General features: G+C 43.0%; 3 protein-coding genes across 7 annotated transcripts; 1 reads left to right on the top strand and 2 right to left on the bottom strand.

Moving 5' to 3' along the window:
• Positions 1-1,151: 1,151 nt before the first annotated feature.
• On the bottom strand, positions 1,152-14,462 carry dcaf13 (ddb1 and cul4 associated factor 13). Of its 2 annotated transcripts, none has more exons than XM_080006192.1 (11): positions 14,263-14,462; positions 13,457-13,656; positions 13,204-13,311; positions 11,881-11,970; positions 11,410-11,565; positions 11,163-11,240; positions 8,554-8,636; positions 7,413-7,577; positions 6,883-7,018; positions 3,395-3,558; positions 1,152-1,679 (listed from the first exon to the last, which is right to left on the bottom strand). In XM_080006192.1, the coding sequence occupies exons 1-11, from the start codon at positions 14,330-14,332 to the stop codon at positions 1,592-1,594; spliced, it is 1,338 nt and encodes a 445-aa protein (XP_079862318.1). In that variant the 5' UTR covers positions 14,333-14,462; the 3' UTR covers positions 1,152-1,591. The 2 variants fall into 2 exon arrangements, with proteins under 2 accessions (XP_079862318.1, XP_079862319.1); XM_080006193.1 differs by having other exon boundaries at positions 14,390-14,415.
• An 80-nt stretch (positions 14,463-14,542) lies between these two features.
• Positions 14,543-18,767, top strand: LOC307234008 (solute carrier family 25 member 32-like). Its single transcript, XM_080005539.1, has 7 exons — positions 14,543-14,926; positions 15,037-15,187; positions 15,507-15,592; positions 16,482-16,636; positions 17,016-17,129; positions 17,332-17,477; positions 18,086-18,767. The coding sequence occupies exons 1-7, from the start codon at positions 14,752-14,754 to the stop codon at positions 18,210-18,212; spliced, it is 954 nt and encodes a 317-aa protein (XP_079861665.1). The 5' UTR covers positions 14,543-14,751; the 3' UTR covers positions 18,213-18,767.
• A 121-nt stretch (positions 18,768-18,888) lies between these two features.
• LOC307234009 (collagen triple helix repeat-containing protein 1-like) lies at positions 18,889-23,353 on the bottom strand. Of its 4 annotated transcripts, none has more exons than XM_080005540.1 (5): positions 23,166-23,353; positions 22,213-22,290; positions 20,180-20,398; positions 19,817-20,033; positions 18,889-19,364 (listed from the first exon to the last, which is right to left on the bottom strand). In XM_080005540.1, the coding sequence occupies exons 1-5, from the start codon at positions 23,274-23,276 to the stop codon at positions 19,222-19,224; spliced, it is 768 nt and encodes a 255-aa protein (XP_079861666.1). In that variant the 5' UTR covers positions 23,277-23,353; the 3' UTR covers positions 18,889-19,221. The 4 variants fall into 4 exon arrangements, with proteins under 4 accessions (XP_079861666.1, XP_079861667.1, XP_079861668.1 ...); XM_080005541.1 differs by having other exon boundaries at positions 23,208-23,319; XM_080005542.1 differs by lacking the exon at positions 22,213-22,290.
• Between the last annotated feature and the right edge of the window lie 134 nt (positions 23,354-23,487).

Genomic DNA, 23,487 nt, shown 5'->3' with positions numbered 1-23,487 from the left:
TACATGGTGAAGCGAGCTGCTATTCCAAACACGGGGATCCAGCAAGGGACGATGAGGAGTAAGGAGAAGAAGCAGGAGGCGGAGGAGGAGGAGGAGGAGGAGGAGGAGGAGGAGAGAAATACTGAGGCTGTAGGGGGAAGAAGCTCTTGCCTTTTATTTTGCAATCATGCTCAGTCCTGTCTAACCCATCGCTGCCATCCTCCGGGAAGGATCACCGCGTGCCGGTGGGGGGGGGGGTTGGTGGTGGTGGTGGTGGGTGGGTAGTGAGGACGCCGTCCCCAGTCCTTCCGCTTCTCACACTCCGGGTTGGTAATTCTTGGAGATTTCTTAAATGCACAAAAAATGGATGCAATGGTTGGGGGGGGGGGGGGGGGGGGCGGGGGAGGAGAAAAAAAAATAAAAAATACAAAAAATCCAGATCGGGAGAGTAGGAGGAGCGACAGAACCACGTAGAACAAAGCTGAGGACGGGAGGGAGGGACGAGGGGGGGGGGGGGGGGGGGGTTTCATTGACAGCAGGCGGAGAGCGAGCTGCAACACACGGACCGGAGCCTGGGCTGGATCCGGACCGGGGAGCATCATTCATGTTTCATCGCCAGGATGCGAGAGGAGGGATGGGGAATGTGAATATAAGCAACTACGTGACTAGAATTAATCCCCTCATGATGATAAAAAAAAAAAAAAAAAAAATAGACACTACCTCTACTCGGCCGGTAGAATGTGGGAAATATAAACTTTTTGAAACCGAATGACACTTTTATCCAACCTTTATGCAAGTAACCCACACCGTTTAATGCATCTGAAATGCACAACCCGAGATTTGCTCTCTCCCCAAGGTGCTCTTTAAAATGCAATTCGGGCCCAATTTTCCCCAATTTACCTTAAGTGCTTTGCATCAATACAGAATCCCCACCCCTCTAGCCTCTCAACTCCGACCCCGACCAATCCTCTTCATCGCAAGCCCTTTCCTTGTGGAGACAAGCCTCCGAGGCGGCAGCCTTGATGGGATTACCAAATGAGAAGCGGACAGACCATTCAACGTCTGCTGCGATTAAGGGGATAGAGGTTATACCTCATTAAGGTAATTAGCAATAGAGTAAGCCCCTACAAGTCAAACAAACACACCCTACACATGGAAAACACAAAGCATACTTGGTTTAGGAAATTTTATTATAGAAACGCGCAAGTTTTATAGCTGTCAAAATCCTGTAATACATTCTTTTCTCTTTGACGTCACATTAGATTTCAATATTAGAAATGATACATTTTTAATTAGAAATGATCTGTCATCTGGGATCATTTGGAGAGTCCCCCCCTCCGCCAGAGAAAAAAGGGTAAACACAGAATTGGGGAACACCTTGCAGAGATGGCTTTTAAACTGCTTTTATGTCTGGGGTGCTACAAAAGGACTTTCAAACCCCAGAGCCTAAACCCCTAAAAATTAAAAGAAACAAACTGAACTTGTGCATAAATACGGTGTTATGTTTGATAAAAAATTAGAGCCTTTAAAGTCGTATATGTACACACATTTTTATTTCCGTCCCATTCACAACTACACGAGGAAGCTTGGAGTTGGTCTCTTCCCTTCTCCTCTATTTCACCACGGCCACAATGTGTTTCTCTCTCTCCGACACGACCGGAACACTTCCTGGTTTGCTGTGCTTACGCACGTTGAGCTCCCTGGAAAAAAACACACACACACACACACACACACACACACACACAATGAGCAACCAATCCAAACAGATCTGCGGGTGAGAATATTTAGTGAGCGAGCGAGCGATGAACCAAGTAAACAGAGATAAAAAAAAAGGGAAAGAGAGAACAAGAACGACTGGAAGAGACTGTTGACCAAACACCTAAGCAACTGGCGTAGGTAATGTACCCGTTCTAAAAATATACCTGTATATAAACAACCAAGGCTAAAATGTGTACAGTCTGACGCACCCAATTGTGTGAGTAACTAAACAAATAATCTTTTTTAATAAAAACAGGTTGAGCTCTGAACGGCGGTGCGAACTGGAACAATCAATTCAGAATGGAAACTGTAGATGAGTATAGAGTCCCAGCTGGACCGAGTCATGACATTCATATTGGTTATATTTTCCATTGGACCTGTGTGTCGGCGTAGGGCAAATCCAACATGTTACCAAGAACACCACATGTAGAGTGGGGCGTGGGTATGACCCACCCAAGTTCTTCTTTGAAAAGACATAATTCATTTGTTTTACATTACTGGTACAGATATCACATACCGCCGAAGTGAATAAAAACACTTTATGGAAGGAATTATGTATCACAATTCACAAACACATATAATACAATAAATACTTGTGGTGTAACCGAATGTAGTTGATTTGTGATCTGTACGGATCGCCCCCCACGGTTCGGTACGCATGTGAGCCACAGATCCATCGAAAAATTTAACCATCATAGTGAAATACAATTTTACTGCCGCTGTTACTTTTTACAGTAATAATTCCATAAATCTCGATGCAGAGTTGCAGTGAAAAGGAAATAGACAAGACAGATGTGTGCTGTGTTTTACTCTGAAGCACAATGATTGGTTTACGGAACGTCGCGCTATGTTGCTGCTACTTTCAACGTGTCTTGAATGAGCTGCTGTATGGCGCTGCTATGCGTCTGCTCGTCCGCCATATTGGATCGGCTAAGATCCGCTAGTAAACAAATACCATCTGTATTGAGAGATGCAGACTTAACTCACTTAATTCTGAACCCATTTTCATGAAACTTGGTTTGCTATAGATGTGAGAAATTAAACATGATACTTATTGGAATTAAATTGAGTTACTTGGGGCGGATCTAATCACATTTTTTTTTTTATTCACTACCATTTTTAAAGGAAGAAGGTATCATGCCTCATATTGCATTTGAATTTAACAATTTATATATGTTGAGATTTTATTTAAACACTGGCCATCCTCAAATTGTTTTCATGTAAGACCCATGGCCAAATGTTTCTTGCTTTAAGTGTATTACAGAATAAATGCAAAGCCAAGTTATAGTTGTTCTTTTTTTTTTTTTTTTTAACTCATCCAAAAAACGATGATACGATCTGAACCATGAGTTTTGTGATCTGTTGCACCGCTATTAGTGATGTACAGACCGGTAATAAATGACCCGTTACTCTCTTTGGCCATTGCAATGTCGCTTAAGACTCAATGTCACCATTTGACCTCAAGATGAGCCTGTGTTATCATCTTAAAACCATGGGAAGAGATGTTGTGTCCTGCTTATCAACAGTAATTCGCTGCCCGGTCCGTTTCACCACGATAACTCCTGGTGTCTGTTCAAACCCTGCTCTGAACAAAACCCATTCTCCCCGGCACCATTTTGCAAACAAGAGCGTTGTGCGAAAGCGAGCGAGTGCGTACTTCCTGCGGCGGGCGTCCCTCATGACTTGCAGCTCCTTGGTCTCGCAGTAGATCTGCTTGGGCAGGTGACGGTGGCGGGCGATGCGTTTGATCTTAGGGTGGTGCTTGAACTTCTCCTTCAGCTTCTGGTTGTAATTCACCGCTTGTCTCTCTCTGTGTGATAACTGCACGGAGAGGGAGAGGGGAGAGTGAGCGAAACAGCCGCTGTACCTCAGAAACCCCAACACAGCAGCTGCTGCCGTCACTGCTACGCCAAGCAGATATCCATGTTGGATTTTACCATTATTGCCAACAGCATTTATGGTTCATGGATTTTATGGCTGTTAGTTCCTTCACAAAATGTTGGCCGGTGGGACGGACCGTAACTTCCATTTGACAAGCTGCACATTCAAATCTAAATTAACGTTGGTTTGAAAAGCAAAGACAACAGCTCAACAACGTCCCTCCCTGTCCATAAAAAAAAAAACTTCAGCGCGGCGCCCCCGCCCCCCTGGCTCAGGCTCTTCAGATCCCTCCTTCGGGGCTTTTATTCTAATTAAAAGCAATGATTGTTTTTTGTTTTTTTTTGCCCTCGGATTCAATTTGTTTGAGGAAAGCCGTTGGGCGCCGACCCTGGCGCTGGACCCTGCGCCGCCCCGCAATGTGCTCTCCGGAGTTGACCGAGGAACATTCAGAAATTCCACAACATGACAGAAAGACAGGGAAAGAATGGAGCAGAGGTGACACGTCCTCAACAGTGCGGGGAGCTTGGCTGAAGACGCAGGCAAAGGCACAACAAGGATTTGAAAACAATATATAATTGAAAATGAACAGATGTCTGTGCTGCAGCAAAAATGAAATAATCAAAAAATAATGTGGGGGAGACATCGGGGAGATCAGTCGAGAGAGTAGAGATCCTATTTTCTTTTATTTGGAGTTTGTTCCATTCATTAATTAACGCAACACTAATATGAATTCATTTTGATGTGGATTATCTGACATCTTTAGATCATGACTTATAATATGATAAGTATTTTCCATATAGCATGTAGGGTGGTCAGTTCAGCATGCACGCCACTGGATTTAAAGGGCTCTGCTACATCCATGCTAAAAGATGTCAGATTTTTTGTTACTATTATCATTGTTGATAATTATTATTATTATTATTATTATTATTATTAGTGGTCGAGCCCGCAGGGCTATTGTTATTGTTCCGATTTTTATTATTAATATTTTCCTTGGCATTTTTCAGGCTTATAGTGTCTGGAACACGACAACCGCTGGACCCACGGGCACGGTTGAGGTCTCGTTAAAACCGGGATGTCACAAGTTTCATCCATATTAATCCACATTCAGAGAGGGAATTAGTGAAAAAACAATGAAATTACAGATTTGAGTTGACCGAATGTTTGTGCATCGCCGACACGGTGAACGTTCTAAAACTACCGGTTGGGTGGAGGAGTGAGATGAGTTTATAGAGATGCTTTGTGATATCACCATCCCATTTGTTATATATGTGGAGGTTGTGGCTCTGAACGACATGGGCACTATGTAAGGTGCGTGGTGTGGACTCCATCGCTCTGTCTGCGGGGCTTTTCGATTGATATTTAATCCCTTTCCGAAATAAAAGGCATTCTGTTCATTGTGTCCCTCCTTACTTCACGAGATTCCAGGAAGTCGTAAGATACAAACTGTAGGGGTCCATGACGCATTTCATGGACTCGAAACACATTGGGAAATGAGGACCCGGAAAACTATAAATAATCACAGAAAGTCGTCACCGCGTCTTTCCACAGACAATACGGTGAGTTATAACACTGAAAAGTTCTGGTTTACAGGCAAACATGGACGGTTGTTTTAAAGACAGGAGGGTTGCCCTGTGAAGACCACATAGCGGTTGCTCCAACGAGCAACCAGGAGACGACAGACCGGGGAAAGGCGATGGGGCGTTCAACGTGAACTCGGAAAATCGTGCTGGGTTTCAGAGAACCCGGGAAACTGTCATACGTACCAAACATGACTAAACTGGACCCCGCGTATTGTTGCCTGCAGCTATATTTATTACTATTGTTATTATTATTGCTATGTGTTGCACAATAAGATATCTAATTTAAGAATATGATGTTTGAAAATGGGCATATTGTTTTGCGTAATAATTTTTGAACTCCAGTGCAAAAAATGGAGGAAATTTCAAACCATTTCATAAGTAGTGAAATACTTGCTTTTATTCATTTTACTTTATTAAGTTTACCAAGACAAATCAGGTCAAATATCCCTCACAAAAAAATAGTGGCACAACATTTGTAAGACCAAATTCAAATATATGAAAATGTCATGGTGCAAAGGTGCAATAATTAAAACTTTTTAATATGCCAGAAGCAACCCATTTAAACACATATCTTAAAATATTCAAATATACACAGTGTAGGAAAATATTCTATTCAAAGTCACAGGAAATCAGAGTTGCCTTGATTCAGCATTTTTCTAGAATTAAAGACCCTTCCTGTTCAACTTGATTCTTAATGCTCAGAGAGACCCGCTTTAAGTGATTGGCCGATTTAAACTGCTGATAGGAGCACGGCTTGTCTGATTTATTTAAGTGCAACGCGTGCAAATAAATCTCCTCTTACGTGGTGACAGTAAAACAAGTGCCAAAAAGTTGGCCAATTTTCCACTCTGATGCTGCATTAAGAGGATAAGGAAAGGGGGTCTGACTGTGAATGAAAGACTGCTATTGGAGATGACACTGATCTTCATTATTCATCCTGAATTGCCCAGTTGCTTACTGGAATACTTCCCAGTAGTTTCAAGAAGCCTCATTACACAACAGAAAGGCATGGAATTCAAGTCTGCATCTTTGCGGGCATAGCTTTTTTTTTTAAATTTTTTTTTTAAATTTTTTTAAGAAACAGACAGGAATGGAGCCTTTGACCAAATACACAGACATCCCAAGCTCTGATCCAAACAGTTGAGTCTATTGTAAATAATTTAACGACGATGCAAACTTTTGAGCATTTTGGACTTCCATCTGCCACTAGTGTTGCTGTGCCAATTGGTACATTGTACTTATTGAGAGTGATTCCGCCCTAAGTCAGCATCCATCAGAACACTTGGCAGCAGCGCTGTCGTTGCTGCTGGCTTATTTGCAAATTTCTATCCTGCTGAGTTGGGCCCGGGGCCACGGCTGTGTAGAATACAGTAAACCTGCAGTACAAGGTCCAGCTCAGGCATCTTTATGAAGGGGCAATGCTAATTGCTCAGGGAAATACAGTTTGCTTGCTAATGAACAACAATAATTGGCAGAGAACCAATCATAAGGAAGACATAAGGGAACAAACTGTGCAAAAGCCATATTTTTTGGCAACTTACTGACTTGGAATTAAATTCAAACTTGTATGTGTTCAATGCTGGCAAATTATGGTTTTGTGGTCCCCTTTAGCGTCCAAGCCACTGTATTTAAATATTGTAAAATCTCCCCCTGTATTTTGAGAAAAAAAGACAGGACTCACCACTCCCAGTTTCTCAGCTGCATTAGCTTTCCACAGTCGGATGTTCATTTCATCGGAACCGCTCAGCACGTACTTGTTGTCGGCCGACCACTTGACACAGACCACGTGCTGCATGCGCTTGGTATGGTACACCTCCCTGATACGCAGAAAACTCAATAAAAACCAGGTCCATTTTATTTGACAAATACAACTAAGGATCAAAAAGCTCCTTTGACCAACAATAAGTCATACATGAAAATACACACAAGACTAAATATCCAAGTCTCACCCTAAAATCGATATTTGTAAATTGGTTGAATAACAATTACAGCTGCATTGTCAAAACAGCCAAACGGAAAAGCACTCTGAATGAGGAGTATAATTCAAGAAATAATTAATCTTAGAGAAGTTAGATCAAATAATCCATCAAGTAAAACCTGAAAACAAAAAGAATCAGCTATAATAGATGGGAAGCTAGTCAATACATATATAGTCATGTTATTAGAAGACAGAGGAACGATTGAGAAAACGCTGGAATGTGCCACGCTGACCTGCTGTGCGTTGCCTCCTTTGGGAAGATGCGGATGCTTTTGTCAAAACTGGCAGAAACAAACTCCCTGCCGGTGGGAGCGTAGTCCACGTCCAGCACGGCAGAGACATGGTCTAAGTGCACGGTGACCGGCCTGTCCAGGTACCTCATGTCGTATGTGTACAGACTATGGACAGAGAGGAAAGGCAGGAAAAATGAACCACATTGGCTTTAGGGATCAAGGCGAGCAGAAAGCTAGAAGTCGTCATGATATCCGGAGGGGTCATTGCAGCTATGGTTCAATGAGGCTTAGCTGGGTTTTTCCCCACAGGTGGAAAAACAAAAACTAAAAAAAAACTAAAAATAAACAACAACAACAACATGATATCAGCATTATATATCAGCCATTGGCCACCCCGAAAACCCCCATATCGGTCGACCACTAACAAAAAGAGCAAAAAATATACAAAAATACATTAAATTTAAATGTACCCCAAAGCAATTTATTTGAACTGTATTAAGTAGACTTTACATACTTCACATTTTAACTTCACATACAAACAGGTGTAGGTTTTCAAAGTGAATATTTGAGGAACCTTTGCCGCCATATTGGAACAGTCGTTTTTTTTGTTTAACTCCACCTGGATCATAAACCCTTGAATATAAAAACGACTCACTGAAATCGGTTGAGAAATGTAAACTATTTTTTATCCAGAAAAAACGCCCGTTCCAATATGAAGACATTGATGTAGGATTATAACCCATAACGCTAAAATAGAACTACAACTCCCAGTAGCTCTATGGCGGTGCATATTATATACGTCAGAATCATGACATCTTATTTTGAGGACAAACAGATGAATGGCTGCCTCAAGTGCGCATAGCACTTGACAGGTTAATAATTTGCTGAGTTCTCGAGGAGGCAGACCATTAAATTAGCAATATAAAACGGCAGGTTCATGGTCCGGCGCAAGGTGTGAAATGGAATTTGGATCGGCGACGTCAGTCAGATATCCAATGAGTGAATGACCTCAGTATCAGTACCGATACTGGATCGGACCCATCTCTCGTGATTTATATTCATAATTAATCACCATTTTGGAGATATTAAGAAGTATATTGTCACCATATCCTCACTGAAACAACACCAAATATTGACTCACTTATAGTCTTCATTTGCACATGTGAAATAAAATGCTTCCATAGGGTTCCAGCATAATGTGTTGCTTCTCATGGTCATAATAACCTGAAGAAAGAAATGGAACATTAGAACATTACACATACACACTAAGTGGGTTACATTTCTAACTTTATCGCCCCATTGACACAACAATTTTTGATGATTGGTTTTGTAGATCAGGCAAAGAATATCCAACTCAAGCAACAATTGTCCACCAGATTCAACCTTTGTCCAAGTCCAACATACTCCTCACTAAAGTCTCAACACAATGATGACAGAGTGGGGGAATTACGCTAAAGGTTTTATCTTATTTTTTCCCCCACCACCCGCCCCCCACACATGCCTGCCGCTCGGGACAGTGGAGACGCAGGTCTCCCTGTTGCTTTCGATCGATTTGGGACTTAATTTAGTAAAAACTATGTTTTTGTGTAAATACTTGTAAATAATAAATACTGCACTTCTGTAACGGAGAGACTGTATTTGTCACATTTCATTACGCTCTATGTGTCGATGTGTCTTTAGTGTAAATATTCAATAACCTTTATTTTTCACGGTAACAATCACATTGCACTAACATACAAACAAAATAAAAAATAAATGACATATTATTCTGATTCCTTACAGCATCTTGCACTTGCATCTGGTTGAATTGAAAAACAGAAGCTCATGCACTTAAGTTTGAGTCAATCCAATGTTCAATGTATGCTTTGTTTGTTTCCAGCCAATCATGTCAATTGCTTTAGACAAAAGCATCTGCTAATTTAATAAATGTAAATCTTAACAGAAAGAGTTTCCTAACGTGTTTTGATCTGATCTGCAGTAGTTTTGGAAAGGTACAGACGTCCTCATCAGGGTTACATTAGATCAGTGTAAGGTTGGACCAGCGTTGATCATTTATTTAGGTGGAATGACATGTGTCCTGCAATTCACATTAGTTCTCGCAGCTAGCTGCGTTCTTCATCGACGCACGAGCCGAGTGATCCACCGCTAAGAGTTGTCACAAGAGGTTTTGTGTCATTTCATCGTGGCCACAGTTCATGACAAGGCTGGCTCTGGCTTCAAGCACTTGGGGCGCCCCGCCGCGACCGCCTCATGAAGGCGGCCGCGTGGGGTCATTGAACCCCCCTCCCCGTTACGGAGGAACGGCACGAGAGTGTGGGCACCCCGAGTCGGTTCACGGTTCCGATTCGGCTGGGGAGAGCCTAGACCCGGTCTACCAGAAGACGACGGCGAAGGTGGGTTTAATGCGGCAGAGGAGAAGGGGTGGTAGGGGGGGGTATGTGCTGGTGCGGGTTGGAAACTCGCGGAGGTGACTTGGCCTTGTCCATCTCCGTTTCTTTCCCCACCACCACAACTGTCCTCCTCTACACCCCGTCCTCCTCCGGCGACCGCCTCCGCAACCGTCCCCTCCGGTCGGGTCAGACCTCATCCCCTGCCAGGGCTCTGGCGGGTGGGCTTTCGACACGCCAGCAGGAGCCTCCTCATTATTGCAGTGAAACTTTGAAAGGCTATCATATTTTTGTACTGTAAAGAATATTGTACAACATACAGAAAATCTGCAGTCATGATTAGAGCAATATGATATAAGCACACTGATTATTTTATGCTGCACGGGCATAATTATACCAACGTTAAAAAAGTGCAATACTGCAAGAACACTTAAAGTTTCATTCGTTGCATTTTTTTTAATATTCAGAATTTATAGGACATGTTACTTTTTATAGTTATCTGCCATGATTCCCAGCAACGTTTTGGCCCGAATTACAGCTGTGTACACTTGAAAGAATAAGAATAAGAATAAAGCTTGTAGGGATGGGATGTTTGTTATCGATGCAAAATAAAAACACAATGTTCTCAATGTGTTAATTGAGGGAGGGAGACAAGGGAAGAGCAGCAGACAGAGAATGCGACCGCAAATTACGCATGGAGAGGGAGACAGGTTCTGATCTAGACCTGATCTAAGGTCTTTGGGAGCCTTCTTTCTCTCCTCTCCTCGTGATAAGTGAAATCTGACTACACAGACTGTGCTGTGACTCTGCTGTGCGCACACAAAGAAGCCACTTTCAGTTTAGTAGTGTCAGACTAAGTATTGATAACACGCTTAGTATTTTACAAATTCAGTTTTTTTATTTGATGAACGTGGGCACCGATACGCGAAAATGAACTCAAAAGGTTTAATTTCAATATAAAAAATAAAATAAAAATAGATAAATACAGGTTGGTAGGGGCAAGTAATAAAATCTGTGTATGCCTAAACACTGGGTAACATCGGTAACCGCAGAAACCCTAGTTTTGGCGCTATCCCATACCGATAAAATCTTATACACATGTATAACAGAACTTTAGTGAGTGAACATAAAGCACATATGAAATTGTAACTGAAACTAACGGGTCGTTGTATTTGTCTGCAATATCCAGATTACGTGGCTGCTGTGACTGCAAACCACCAGGTGTCACTGTGCTCTAGGTTTCCAATGCCATGAAACTTCGGCTATTTTTTTTTTTAAACACAAACTGGAAGAAAGCCCCAGAGCTTCACAAGTCTTCACCCACCCATCACTAAAAGCTTGTTTGTCGTTGGATAGGACAAACCTTTTTAAGCGGCGTTGACTCCCTCATGTCATACAGGACTATACTTCTATCAGAAGCACAGCTTCCAAGAAGCTCCATCTAGAAGGAAACAATAAAATCTGTAAATGTCGTACGTGAGCGCAGATACCTTCAATTCAATGAATCCCACTACATTGGAATACACTCCGTTCCATAAAAATAAACATAAATGCACAAGTTCTCTTGGAGGAAGGCTAGGCTCCGTATAAATTTCTCGGTGGGGTCTCACCTCTACAGGGTTGAAACGGACAGAGCTGAAGCTCTCTACACCCCAATTGAAGGAACGGATCGGGCTGCTCCTCTGCTCATCCCAAATTTCCACCTGCTGCCCACAGGTCACGAACATACCCTCTTTCTGATGATGGTCCACACCTGTGAACACGGACTGTAGTAGAGACAACATTTACTCACCAAATTCCAAGCCGGTTTTCAATACCAGAAGCCATATCCAGACCTTGATTTAGATGTATTTAATGTATAAAAGTATTGCATTTTGATACCTGGGTATAACAGAGCGTAGACTTCTATTTCTTAGAAAAAACCAAAGGGATGAGGCTCTCCTTATCCACATTGGGGCATAACTTACATTTCCTAATGTAAGTTGATATTGTCGTAGTACAACTGCATCTATCATCATGTTTGTGTGTCAGATGGATAGGATGTTCTGAGGAAATGCAAAGTAAACAGACTCCAACCATACCTTTCCTAGAATGGTGTTGATGGGCTCCTCTTGCTCTCCATAGCCCGGTGCCTCCATTTTCCACTGCTTGATTGTTTTGTCATCACCAACCTGTTCCAACAAATACAATATAAGATAGTAGCGCAGCTCATTGAGAAACACGTACAGCAGAAATGTTGTCTACAGTAAAAGGCTGTTCACTAAATAGTGGTCGACCAATTGATCAGTTGGCCGATAAATTGGACCGATATTTGCACATTTCGAGATAATCTGAATGGCCGATGCCTGCGCTCACAAGGCTGATAAACAAAAAATGTCTGAAATGTCAAAAAGAAACCTTTTTCACTGGTCTGCAGTGAAAAGCAAGAAATTAAATATTCTTTTCATACGCTTTCAATACTCATTTTCCGCACTTTTGATATACCGGTAGCACCTTCTTCCTTGCTCTCTCCTCTCTCTGACAGCGAGTCACACACACTGCTGCAGCGCCCATATAGCCCTCCACCTCCTCATTCACTGAGTTTGTTATCGTGTTAGGTCATTAAAAATGGCAAGTGCAGAGCCCCCGCAACCAAGAAAACAGCAGGAGTGCTGTTTCAAATTACTTTTGAGACAAAACATAAACCTAACTCAGAGAATTCCAGTGGACTTTCTTTTCTCCTCCAGACAGCGCTGCGCCGTGTGTGCGTTCCCGTTCTGTGTTTTCAGTTTAGATCTATTCATTTTTTGTGTTTTTCCTACTTATATGAAACAAACATTTTAAAGTTGAGGGAACTGAGTTTAAGGACTGACTGCTGACTGGTTCCTTCCCGTTACAAACAAAAACCCTGGGCGTTCCCACTGTCCCATGGCGCGTCACTCCTCTCCCTGTTGGTTTCTGTTAGTATGGGATGTCATTTAGTAAAATCTGGATGTTCTGTGTAGATATTTTACTTGTAAATAATAAATCCTGCACTTCTGTAATTGGGCGACGCTCCAGTTGCCGACCAGACTTTAATATGACTTATCATTTTTTTTTATTATTATGTTTTTTAATCGTTTATAATTATTTATTTTTCATTCAAAAATAACAGCAGAAATGTTGCAAAAAACAACAATACCAGCATACCGACACGCTCTCTAAATATAGCCACCAGCCATTGAAAACCCATATCGGTCGACCACTACACTAAATGTATAAATCAAAATAAAAATAAGTAATAGACAGATAGATAAATAAACACTATTGATTAAGAATTAAATAAATACAGAACAAATGGCAAACCTCAACTGAAATACTGGGTTTGAACAAAATCACAAAAATATTAACAAATTTAAAAATGTGATGTCATGGTTAACAGATACCGTAAAGAAGGAAGTGCCGCAGAAGCGGACGACTATTCCCCGGACAAAACCTTCGTGTGCTGGGAGTGTGCGAACACATTTGCGCTTGGTTAGATTCCACACTTTCACCTGAGGATCAGATTAAACACCAATTATTGGACATCAAGACTGTGTTTTTCCAACAAAGGATTCTAAATCGGACAGAAGGCAAAAGCAATATTTTAGACGTCCGACAGTTATATTCAAAGCTGTTAAAATGTAAAGAAATATTTGCCTCTCCGTCACAGGAGCCAGAGAGCAGCGTGGACAGGCTTCTGGCGTGCTTGGCAATGCAGTTGACAGCATCTCTGTGGCCGTCCAGGGAGGCCAGAAAAGGCTTGGCAAACACTCTCTCCAGCTTTGTGGCGTTCATGGCCCGGGTGTACTCTCTCGGTACCTCAAACGGATTGAGGGTTGGGTCATAATTTCTAGGAACTACGAGGGAAAACAACAGAAGTGGATTCATGTGTAGAAATATTTGGCTTGACAGGGAAAAATGGCATTCGACTTATAGACTAACAGACACTTGAAAATCGATAACAACGCTTAAGATTGTTTAAGAGTTATCTGTTGTCTTATCCTAAAACCAGTGTTCATTCTGGCATTACAACATTTAATTCAAGGACTTTCAAGTACATTTTTAAGCACAATTTTTCATTTTCAAAACATAACATCATCAGAATAAGCGTATATTGGATACAATTTACATTTCAATGGCAGCTTCTATGTCGTAAAGGCGTTTTTGTAAATTTTCTCAAGCTCTTCAGCACAAAAGGGGCTATTTTCAAGGTTTTCTGGTGCTTCAATTTATGAGGACGAAATTCAAGCGCTTCAAGCACCTAGTGAGAACCCTGTAAAACTGACCAATGCTGCATTTTACGGCTGGAATGTTAAAAAAAAAAAAATCTTACTGAATTAGTGCAATTGGATATTGACATTAATGTACATTACTACACCTGGAGTAGGCTAACTAGCTAACGTAGCATGCTGTAGCGTACCGTAGGCTAGCATTAGCATAACATCAACGCTTCCCCCACTCACCCCGCTGGATGTCATATTTTGTCTCACGGACGTAATCATCCGGATTTCTTGACAAAACTTTCACTTTCATTGCGATTTCGATACAACGAATACAGGTAATAACAGTAATAAAGCAGCGTTTAGTTACTGTGCGCCCATGTGTCGACGCGGGTCGCTCCGAGTCACGTGGGCAAAGCGACGCTTGCCCAGTGGCATTGTGGGGCAGTTGGTCCTCCGCGTGACGTCACACTCGCTCCACACCCCCCCCCCCCCCCCCCCCCCCCCCCCCGTCCCCTCTGTACAGAGTGGCGTCGTGAGGTCACGCTGTCACTTCGTGGGAAGCGTCCTCGGGCCCCACATGCACCCACGCGGGTCGTTACGCAGCGGCGATGCGGGGACCACACGCGTCCGGTGAACGCGTCAGGGCGCGTTTTCTGACCAATAAGGTCCTTGTTTTCCCCCGAGACGCGCACGCTGTCGGCGGAGCTAACGCGCGCTAGCTAGCGCAACATGAGCCCGGCCTCGGGCTCGGAGGGACCTCCGGTCTCCAGCCTCTCTGCGGCGGAGCACGTCTGGCGGGTCTTCGGCCATGTGAGGCTGGAGAACCTGGCCGCGGGGCTGGCCGGAGGGGTGGTCTCCACCCTGGTGCTGCACCCTCTGGATCTGGTCAAGATCAGGTTTGCAGGTGGGTGTGCGCCGTGAACACGTGCTCCACACACGCACACGGCCCCGGCAGCAGCGCGACGCGTCAGACTGTTCCACGGATTGATGACGATCTCTTTGGTTTCCACGCAGTCAGTGACGGGCTGCAGCTGAGACCCAAATACAATGGCATGATGCACTGTATAAGGAGTGTGTGGCGGCAGGAAGGTGTGAGAGGACTCTACCAGGGAGTGACCCCCAACGTATGGGGTGCTGGGGCGTCATGGGGCCTCTACTTCCTCTTGTGAGTGACAGGTTTTCTACATTCCAACACTTGTGTTGACTGTGCATATATTTAGAATGAACTTCCCTGCAGGGATGGGTAAAGTGTTATCTTAATCACAAACAGTGGGAGAGAAGCATTAACAACAGCAATATTATCCAAGTTAGCTTGGATATTCACAGCCTGACCGTATTAAGAATAAATACAGACAATAATATGTTTATTCTGACCACAGATAGGTCAAAGTGGATTATTTGCCAAAGCCTGCATGTCCACCTACGTGCTTGGCCCATGTCTGCTTGTATCTGTGACTGCACTGTCGCTTATATCTCTCCTGCAGTTACAACGCGATCAAAGCATACACAAAGGAAGGTCGGCAAACTGAACTGAGCGCCACGGAGCACCTGGTGTCGGCGGCCGAAGCAGGTTGGAACAGCTCCGCCCCACTGACACGCTGATAATCAATACTGGGTTTGATCTGTCCCACTGACACGCTGATAATTAATACTGGGTTTGTACTTTCCCACTGACACGCTGATAATCAATACTGGGTTTGATCTGTCCCCCTGGCACGCTGATAATCAATACCGGGTTTGATCTGTCCCCCTGGCATGCTGATAATCAATACCGGGTTTGATCTGTCCCACTGAAACGCTGATAATCAATACTAGGTTTGATAACAACAGCCAGATAGTAATACTGTCCGAGGCATGTGCACTGACAGAAAGCAATTACATATGAGCTCAATCCTTCTCTATTCATCCATCCCTCCAGAGTCACGTGGATCAGCTTCCTTGAAACACTAATAAGGTTAGGGTGGCCTATATAAGCGCTCACAAGCTAAATTCAGGGTTCTTACCAGGTCCATTTATGACATAATCATAAATTTATTCCAGACACTTTATTATAGGAGATAACAATGAGAAAGATAGAGATATATATATATATATATAGATATAATAGACAATGAGATTAAGATTAATAAAGATCACATTGAAAATTGATTATTTGTTTTGCCTTGAAAGAAAAAATAGCGCTTACAAAGTACTTGAAAGTCCCTGAATTTGACTTTGTAATGCCAGAATGAGCCGCCAAGGGCATGAGAGGGAACGACTTCCCTGAACCACGAGACACAATTTTCATGTGACATTAATAAACTTAAACAAGTTCGGTATGATTTAATAATGGGAGTTTATGAAAGCCTCCCCAATGATCTCAGTTAAACTTTCAGTTATTTAGTGTCTTTTGAGGCCTCGATTTACAGGAAGGTTTTCAAGATCACTGATCACTCGCTGTTTGGCTTTTCAATGTTCAGGTATACTGACTCTCACCATAACTAACCCCATCTGGGTGACCAAGACCAGGCTGGTGCTGCAATACAGCAGTGACCCCACCAGCAAACAGTACAAGGGGATGTTTGATGCACTGATCAAGATCTACCGCCATGAGGGAGTTGCTGGGCTCTACAGGGTGAGACTTACCACGGCAATTACACAAGGAAATTACCTTAGTACATATTTACTTATACCACAGGGTGAATTATTAAGACAAGTTTCAGGTTGTATTATAGACCAGTCTTGCAACAGATCGTTTTGACTGCTTAGCTGTAATAATTAAAAAATACCACTAGAGGGTACTCCGGCTCCTTCATTTTGTATTACCACAATGTTCAAGGGACCCAATGAAATTACTTCTTTAAGCATTTTGTATCTGATTTATAAACTTGATGTTATTTTATTTTAGTAAGGTTGAGATTTTTTTTATGCATAATATTTACATACGGCGTTGTACTTGCAAAATTATGTGTCTTTCAGTGACAAATGATCAACTGAATATGTGCTTGTTGAAGGGCTATGTGCCAGGGTTGTTTGGTACGTCTCATGGAGCGCTGCAGTTCATGGCGTACGAGGAGCTTAAGAGGGACTACAACAAATACAAGAAAATGGCTCCAGATGAGAAGCTGGTGAGTCATTAGCCCCGCAAACCCCAAGTGCCACGGAATTACGTCCCAAGGTTAAATACGACACATGCATATGGCTTGTAAATACACAATCATTCCACAATTGATAACAACTAGTTGGCTTATAAAGAATGACTCATCTGTTTTCCTATACTGCGTGCGTGTGTGTCTGTGTGTTTATAATGTTCTGTATGTATCTTCACAGAATCCGTTAGAATACATCACACTGGCAGCGCTATCCAAAATATTTGCGGTGGCCACAACATACCCATACCAGGTGGTGCGTGCTCGCTTACAGGACCAGCACAACAAATATAGGGGCGTCATGGACGTCATTGCGAGGACTTGGAGGTATGATGCTGATCTGCTGTCATTTAAGGGACATATGTGTGTGTAAATGTAGTAATGTAGAGATGCCCCCTTGTCTCTTGTGTCGTCTGTGGTCCAACTGCAGACCGGGAAAACCCAGAGTAGAATAAGTTGTTACTTTATTACCTCACCGCAAAAAAAATATAGTTTTATTTACATTAACATCTTAGAGGTAGCCAAGCCAAATCTTCCCTGGATACGGCTCCAGCCATGAAAATATATGTATGTGTCCAACCTCCTCATTCAAAGCCTGTTAAAATAGGAGCGTCAATAAAGTTCCTCTTGGAAATATAACAATAATATTTGCATTATACATTTATTATAATATTATATAATATAAAGTATGTTGTTTATGTGATTTAAATTATTTTTATTGTAATTACTTTATTACTATTGCCTGTTGTTTTGAGGTGAGCTTCTGTAAAACTGCAATTTTCCTCTGGAGATGAATGGAGTATTCAGCCATTTGTCTATCTAAAGAAGGTTAAATAGATCAGTTCTTATAAAAGTAGCCGTCATACAGTTATCTAGGTCTAGATCTTAAGTTCTCTGCACAGTCCAATCTAATCCTTGACCCAACGTCCTCCCAGGAATGAAGGTGCACCGGGCTTCTACAAAGGGATCATCCCCAACGTGATTCGCGTCACTCCAGCCTGCTGCATCACCTTTGTGGTGTACGAGAACATGTCCCGCTTCCTGCTGGGCCCTTCCAAGTGAGAGCCAGTGGTCGACCACAGACACGGAGGTCGGGTGGCCGACCACAGACAGGAGGCCGGGTGGCCGTCCAGACGGCGGCTGGGGCGCCGGACACGCCCACCACTGTGGGTGCCACCGCGATGGAGATGCAGAGGGAAGCCAAAATCCACATTGACCGAGACCTTTGTTGACATTAGCATTTAAGAACTTATGGAACCTCCAGGTACCAGGGCGGTAGCCTCTCCGAATGTCTTCTGGACGCTCGGCCAGTTGGAGGTCAGGACTGTTGAACAGAGAAGTGTGAAAGACGGACACTTTTTTTTTGTTCTTTGCGTTTCAGTTTCATGAGCAAGTAATATTTGTTTATTTTTAAATGATTGCTCTATTGAGTAAACGACACAGATAAGTTTAAAAGTCAATGTTTGCGTCTTATAAATGTAAAGAATATTGATCTTTCAGCCTCTTTCTGAGGAAATATTTTCATTGGGGTTATTAATTTAAGACATAAAAAAATATTCTGTTGCCACTCTTCGTTGCATATCGTGTATTTTGTCAAAACATTTTGTTATAAATGGAATAAGTACAAATAGATCTCTAAATTTTCTCATCTTAAAATTCAACATATGTCACAAAATAATTTGTCAAATGTAATTATAAAAAAAAAACACTGTGGGAATACAAATAGTTTGAAGTCAAGTTCTTATAAAAGATGACTTTAATAACAGTAATAAAAAGCATCAACGTGTTTCAATGCATTCACTACTACCAGTCAGTGTCTCGGAACTACCATGCAGATGGAGCACACGGAAGTGGAGAGATTACAGTACGAAACCTATTTCTGGAACAGAATGATACAGTACTCTTGTTTATAGGCCTGTCAACGACTGTGATAAACAAAAACAATTCAAGTTGCAAAAAATGTGATTTCACGCTTTCAACTAACCACCCCTGATCATTTCGGACGAGCAGATGGCGTTCCGCACTCCGCGACAAGCTCCCAGGGCCTTTATTTTTTATTTTTTTCCCATGTTTATTTGGGGAGCTCCTCGATGACGATCCTGGACACGGAATTCCACCCCGTGGATGCGTCGCCTCTGGGGTAGTCGGCGCACGTCCCCACCCAGATGGCCACGTCCACCAGCCCTGCCTTGACGCCCTCACACAGCCCTTCCACTGGAAAAACACAGATGCAACACAACAGTCGTCACAACGTTCCCCACAGAGCACGGTTAAGCTGAGTTGACGCCTAACTGCCCAGGCCGGAGCTGTTAAATGTTCTTTTTTTAGTTTTCCCACACGACAGTTAACTTTCAACTCCTGGCACTGAAAAGTCGAGCCTAATTGGAAGCCTTTTGCTTTGAAAGTTTAATCTCATTAAAAGTCTGCTTGTGTTGCTTTTGAAACCACTTTAAAATGGCGCATATCTCTTTGGACTCAAGAGTCTTGAGACCAATTCAACAGATGTTTTTCTTGCGGTATAAAGGGCTTTTTAAAAGTGTGTGTCGAAATGTTGATCGCAACCTGTTCTTTCTGGTTAGTAGAGAAATAGGTCTGTTTACAGTAGAGAAAATAGAAATCTGAAATGTTACTTTCTGTGCCCTCAATGCATTTCCAGCCCCACGTACCCGAGGAGGTTCTGTGGATGTTGATGGTTGAGTTGAGCTCGGGGCTGCCCTGGTCTAAGTAGATGATGGACTCCACTGGGAGAGGCCCCGTGCACTCTGCTCCGTTAAAGGTGAAGTACCACCTCTGGCAGCACGCAGCCTTACATTTCAGTCTGAGGGAGCCGATGAAGAGCACTCTGAGGGCGCTGTCTGATCGCAGCTTGGTAAAAGTGCAGTCCTGAAACGGGGGAAAGTACGAGACTGAAACGAAAGATCAGGACGCCAGCCTGGAGGGTGTCATGTCATCTGTGTTTCTATATGAGCTCTTTTCCATGAGAAAACCTGATTAAACCAAGCCATGTACCTGGTCAGTGTGCAACTTACAGCTATTTTTCCAAGGTCGATTCCATAGTTGAGTGAGTTCCAGGCGCACTGCTTGTAGTTGGGTCTCCAAGGTTCCTCGAAGATCTCGCTGATACATTCACCCTTCTCTCCCCTCAGACCATCTCGGCCCGGGATGCCCGGTGTCCCTGGGATGCCGTTGGTTCCAGGATTGCCCTCTCTGCCAGGGGTACCCGCTGGCCCTTGCAGGCAGCTGCCATACTTTTTTTGGGGGGGGGGGGGGTGAGGATGAAACATGGAATAAAAAGTGTTTGACAAATGACAGTCTACAGATAGTAAAAGGGAAGACGCAAAAAGAGGAAGGGAAACGAGTGCCAGAACAGCACCCGGTGATGGCCAGGCTTCCTAGTTCAGGTTTTTAATCTGTACTTTACACATTAAGCCCCGAATGTGCTGAATGCTCCCAAAACAGTGATTAGGATCTAAACCCTGCCGACCAGTCAACCATCCCGCACATGGGCGTTAGATTATAAAACACTAATAATTAAAATAAACAAAACTGCAGATGTGATAAGTGCAGAAAAATCTGATGTTATCCAACCCCAAGCCAAAGCGTAAGCTACAGCATTGAAGAATGTGATCAAATGCCACAAAGTGCGTGTAAGCCAGGTCTTCAACTCAGCCGCGTTCTGGTCACTGCCCAGACAAGATCTGTTGGAGTGATTCACTGTCCCGCAGACAAAGTCTAGCTATGTTTAAACAGATGCTGCCTCTTCATCAAGCTGACTCAGGCAGACACACGGACTGGTCTGCCTGAGTGACCAAACCACACAGGGAGAGAGAAAGAGAGAGATAATGCAGAACATGCAACAGGACATTTTGTTTAAATGATGCGGTCCAATGTTAGAAAAAGACGAAAAGGCTGCAGATAGAAAGCATCATGAGCGACAGTTGATAGTCAAAGGGAGTGGTTTTCATTACGAGCGGTTCGATTTCATGTAGGTTGTAGGACTTATAAACAAGTGACTACTATTGATATGTAAAAGTGTACTCTTGGAGTTTAGTGAACACTGATGCCAAATAGGTTGAGGTGTGGGCGCAGGGAATGTGGTTACCTTTTTTTTATTTAAGCACATAGCTGTGTGGGAGTTCGGGCAATAAGCCAAAGCAAACAAGTCCTCAGAGAACTGAAAAAGAGAATCGCTCATAATTGAGTCCTTATTTGGGGGGGCATTTTTGTTTATATCAGCCCATGGCGAATATAAAGAATGCGCAAAGTAATGTATAACGAGGGTGCCAAATTACAACATCTGCTGTCTCATCTGCTGAGAGACAAATGGCCCATATACGAACCTCCGTGGCGTGTTTTAGCCATTAAGTGGCCAAGCCGGAGCCACCGGAGGATCTGCTCCGATGGAATGATAATGTCTGACTTCACCCCCTTTGCAGAGGACTGGAATAAGTGAAGCCAGCGGCCACATCAGTAGACTGTGAGGTTTTCCATGTATCGTGGTGTGAGGTATGAGACATACGTCTATGATCTAGCAGACCAGGAATTGTAATAATGCATTAAAGACAATTCCAGGTACATATATACAGTATATAGAGCATGCATATACACATACTGTATATGTACTCTTTTGCAATGAATGGCATACTGTGCAAGTGATTACACAAGCACGGCACCTCGTCTGGGTCCCGGAAGAAGGTGGATGATTTTGCCAGTATGGCTCGGAATTCAAAAAAAGCTGGGAGAGGTGAGGGTTGGGGGGGGGGGGGGATGGTCCCCACGTTTTATTAGGGTTTAATTTGTATTTGGACACCATTCAAAGTATACTGGTGAATGGAGCCTCTGTCCACTTTTCTACACAGCTGACTTTTATATTAACTTCGAGTCTGGCGGCTGCCTGAGCAAATTACACTCCGGCCCTGCTGAAATGGTAGAAAATGACAGAGCGCTGCTGCAATTCAACCACAGAGCACTGGATCGATCGATGAAAGGGTGAAAAAGGGCGTGCGGTGGAGTGAGAGTCGTGCATTAGTTTGCAGAAGAAGCAACGTATAAGAGGATTTACCATGGTGTTTGAATCAGTAGGTCGTGCTTCCTCTGAGTGTCTAGTGCAGTTAGGATTGTCTGCATCATTTCCAGTGCACTAGATACAGATGGTGACATGACATACTATTCATTATACCCTCTCTTAGGCCAATTTGACTTTATTCAACGTTCCAGCACTGGTGTTAGGTGAAAGTCATGGCAGAGCACTGTATGCTGAAGCTGTGTCAAAAGCACTAAAGGCAATAAAACAAATAAATAACCCCCTATAATAAGAATGGGTGATAATGACAAAAAAAAAAAAAATCAAATATCACATTTATTATTATAATACCTCGATATTGATATTTTGGGGATGTCTAATGGTGCTTTTATCACATATTTACACGAGAGCAGTCTATGAAGTTCAGAAAATTGGATTGGGTGACTGGAATGCAGCCTGTAAACGACAGTATATTGCGACATTACGATATATAGTAAAAATCTATAGTAAATCGTATCTTGATATCGCGTCAAAGAATTTCCTGTTTCTGTTTTTCTTCTTGCTGAAATGTGGCTTCGTTTAATGCACAATGAACACTATCAAAGTTATTTCATCCTTATGACAATGGCTTCTGATTTATCATCGACAGTAGCGCCGGGCGATATATCTGATATCGGGACACGACCAGACTAGATATCGTCAGGGATTTCTTTTCTCATGTAGATATTTTCCGAACTTCACAGCTGCTCGATCATTAATTGCGCGTTAAACACCTTGTGAAAGTACCATATGCCATTCCAAATGATCGATATCGGGATATTCGTCATGAAATACCGCGATGTTTGATTTTGTCAATATTTTGTCAAATGTATGAGCCTGGCCGATAGCGGTGAGCGTTTTGTTTTTTCTCTCCTCTATACAGGGGAACACTACGATCCACATTGGAATGAGAGATCTAAATTCCCTTTAGAATAAAGTCAGGAGCGTCTTACCTTGTCAAACTCGGCGTCCTTGCGATAACCTCGGTTTCTCACCTTTTCCACCGCATAAAGAGGTAAAACCAGGCACAGGGCGAGGAGCAGGCGGCCCAGAGGAGACATCATACCGCGGGGAGTCTTTTCCAGGAGGAGGAGGAGGAGGAGAGCTTTGGGGCTCCAGAGAAGAAGTGAAGCCAAGAAGGAAGGACAAAGAGGAGTGATCCAGACTCAGGACTAACAGTAAAACTTTTCAACCCCCCCCCTTTTTTTTTATTATTCAATGACACACTATAAAAAGGAAAACTGGAAAAACACCAAATAATATAAGAAAATGTAT

This window comes from Zeus faber (assembly GCF_960531495.2).
Source record: "Zeus faber genome assembly, chromosome: 8".
Lineage (NCBI taxonomy): Eukaryota > Metazoa > Chordata > Actinopteri > Zeiformes > Zeidae > Zeus > Zeus faber.
The sequence above is the reverse complement of the archived record's forward strand: the minus strand, read 5'-3'. Positions and strand labels throughout refer to the sequence as shown.

Coding starts and splice junctions, on each gene's coding strand:
- dcaf13 (XM_080006192.1), bottom strand. CDS start 14,332: ATGAAAGTGAAAGTTTTGTCAAGAAATCCGGATGATTACGTCCGTGAG. Junction 11,971..13,203: donor GCGGCACTTCCTTCTTTACG/GTATCTGTTAAC, acceptor TTGTTGGAACAG/GTTGGTGATGACAAAACAAT. Junction 11,241..11,409: donor TCCGTTTCAACCCTGTAGAG/GTGAGACCCCAC, acceptor GTTTCCTTCTAG/ATGGAGCTTCTTGGAAGCTG.
- LOC307234008 (XM_080005539.1), top strand. CDS start 14,752: ATGAGCCCGGCCTCGGGCTCGGAGGGACCTCCGGTCTCCAGCCTCTCT. Junction 15,593..16,481: donor GGTGTCGGCGGCCGAAGCAG/GTTGGAACAGCT, acceptor TTCAATGTTCAG/GTATACTGACTCTCACCATA. Junction 16,637..17,015: donor GAGTTGCTGGGCTCTACAGG/GTGAGACTTACC, acceptor TGCTTGTTGAAG/GGCTATGTGCCAGGGTTGTT.
- LOC307234009 (XM_080005540.1), bottom strand. CDS start 23,276: ATGATGTCTCCTCTGGGCCGCCTGCTCCTCGCCCTGTGCCTGGTTTTA. Junction 22,291..23,165: donor AGGACGCCGAGTTTGACAAG/GTAAGACGCTCC, acceptor ATCTGTATCTAG/TGCACTGGAAATGATGCAGA. Junction 20,034..20,179: donor TCGACCTTGGAAAAATAGCT/GTAAGTTGCACA, acceptor CCCCCGTTTCAG/GACTGCACTTTTACCAAGCT.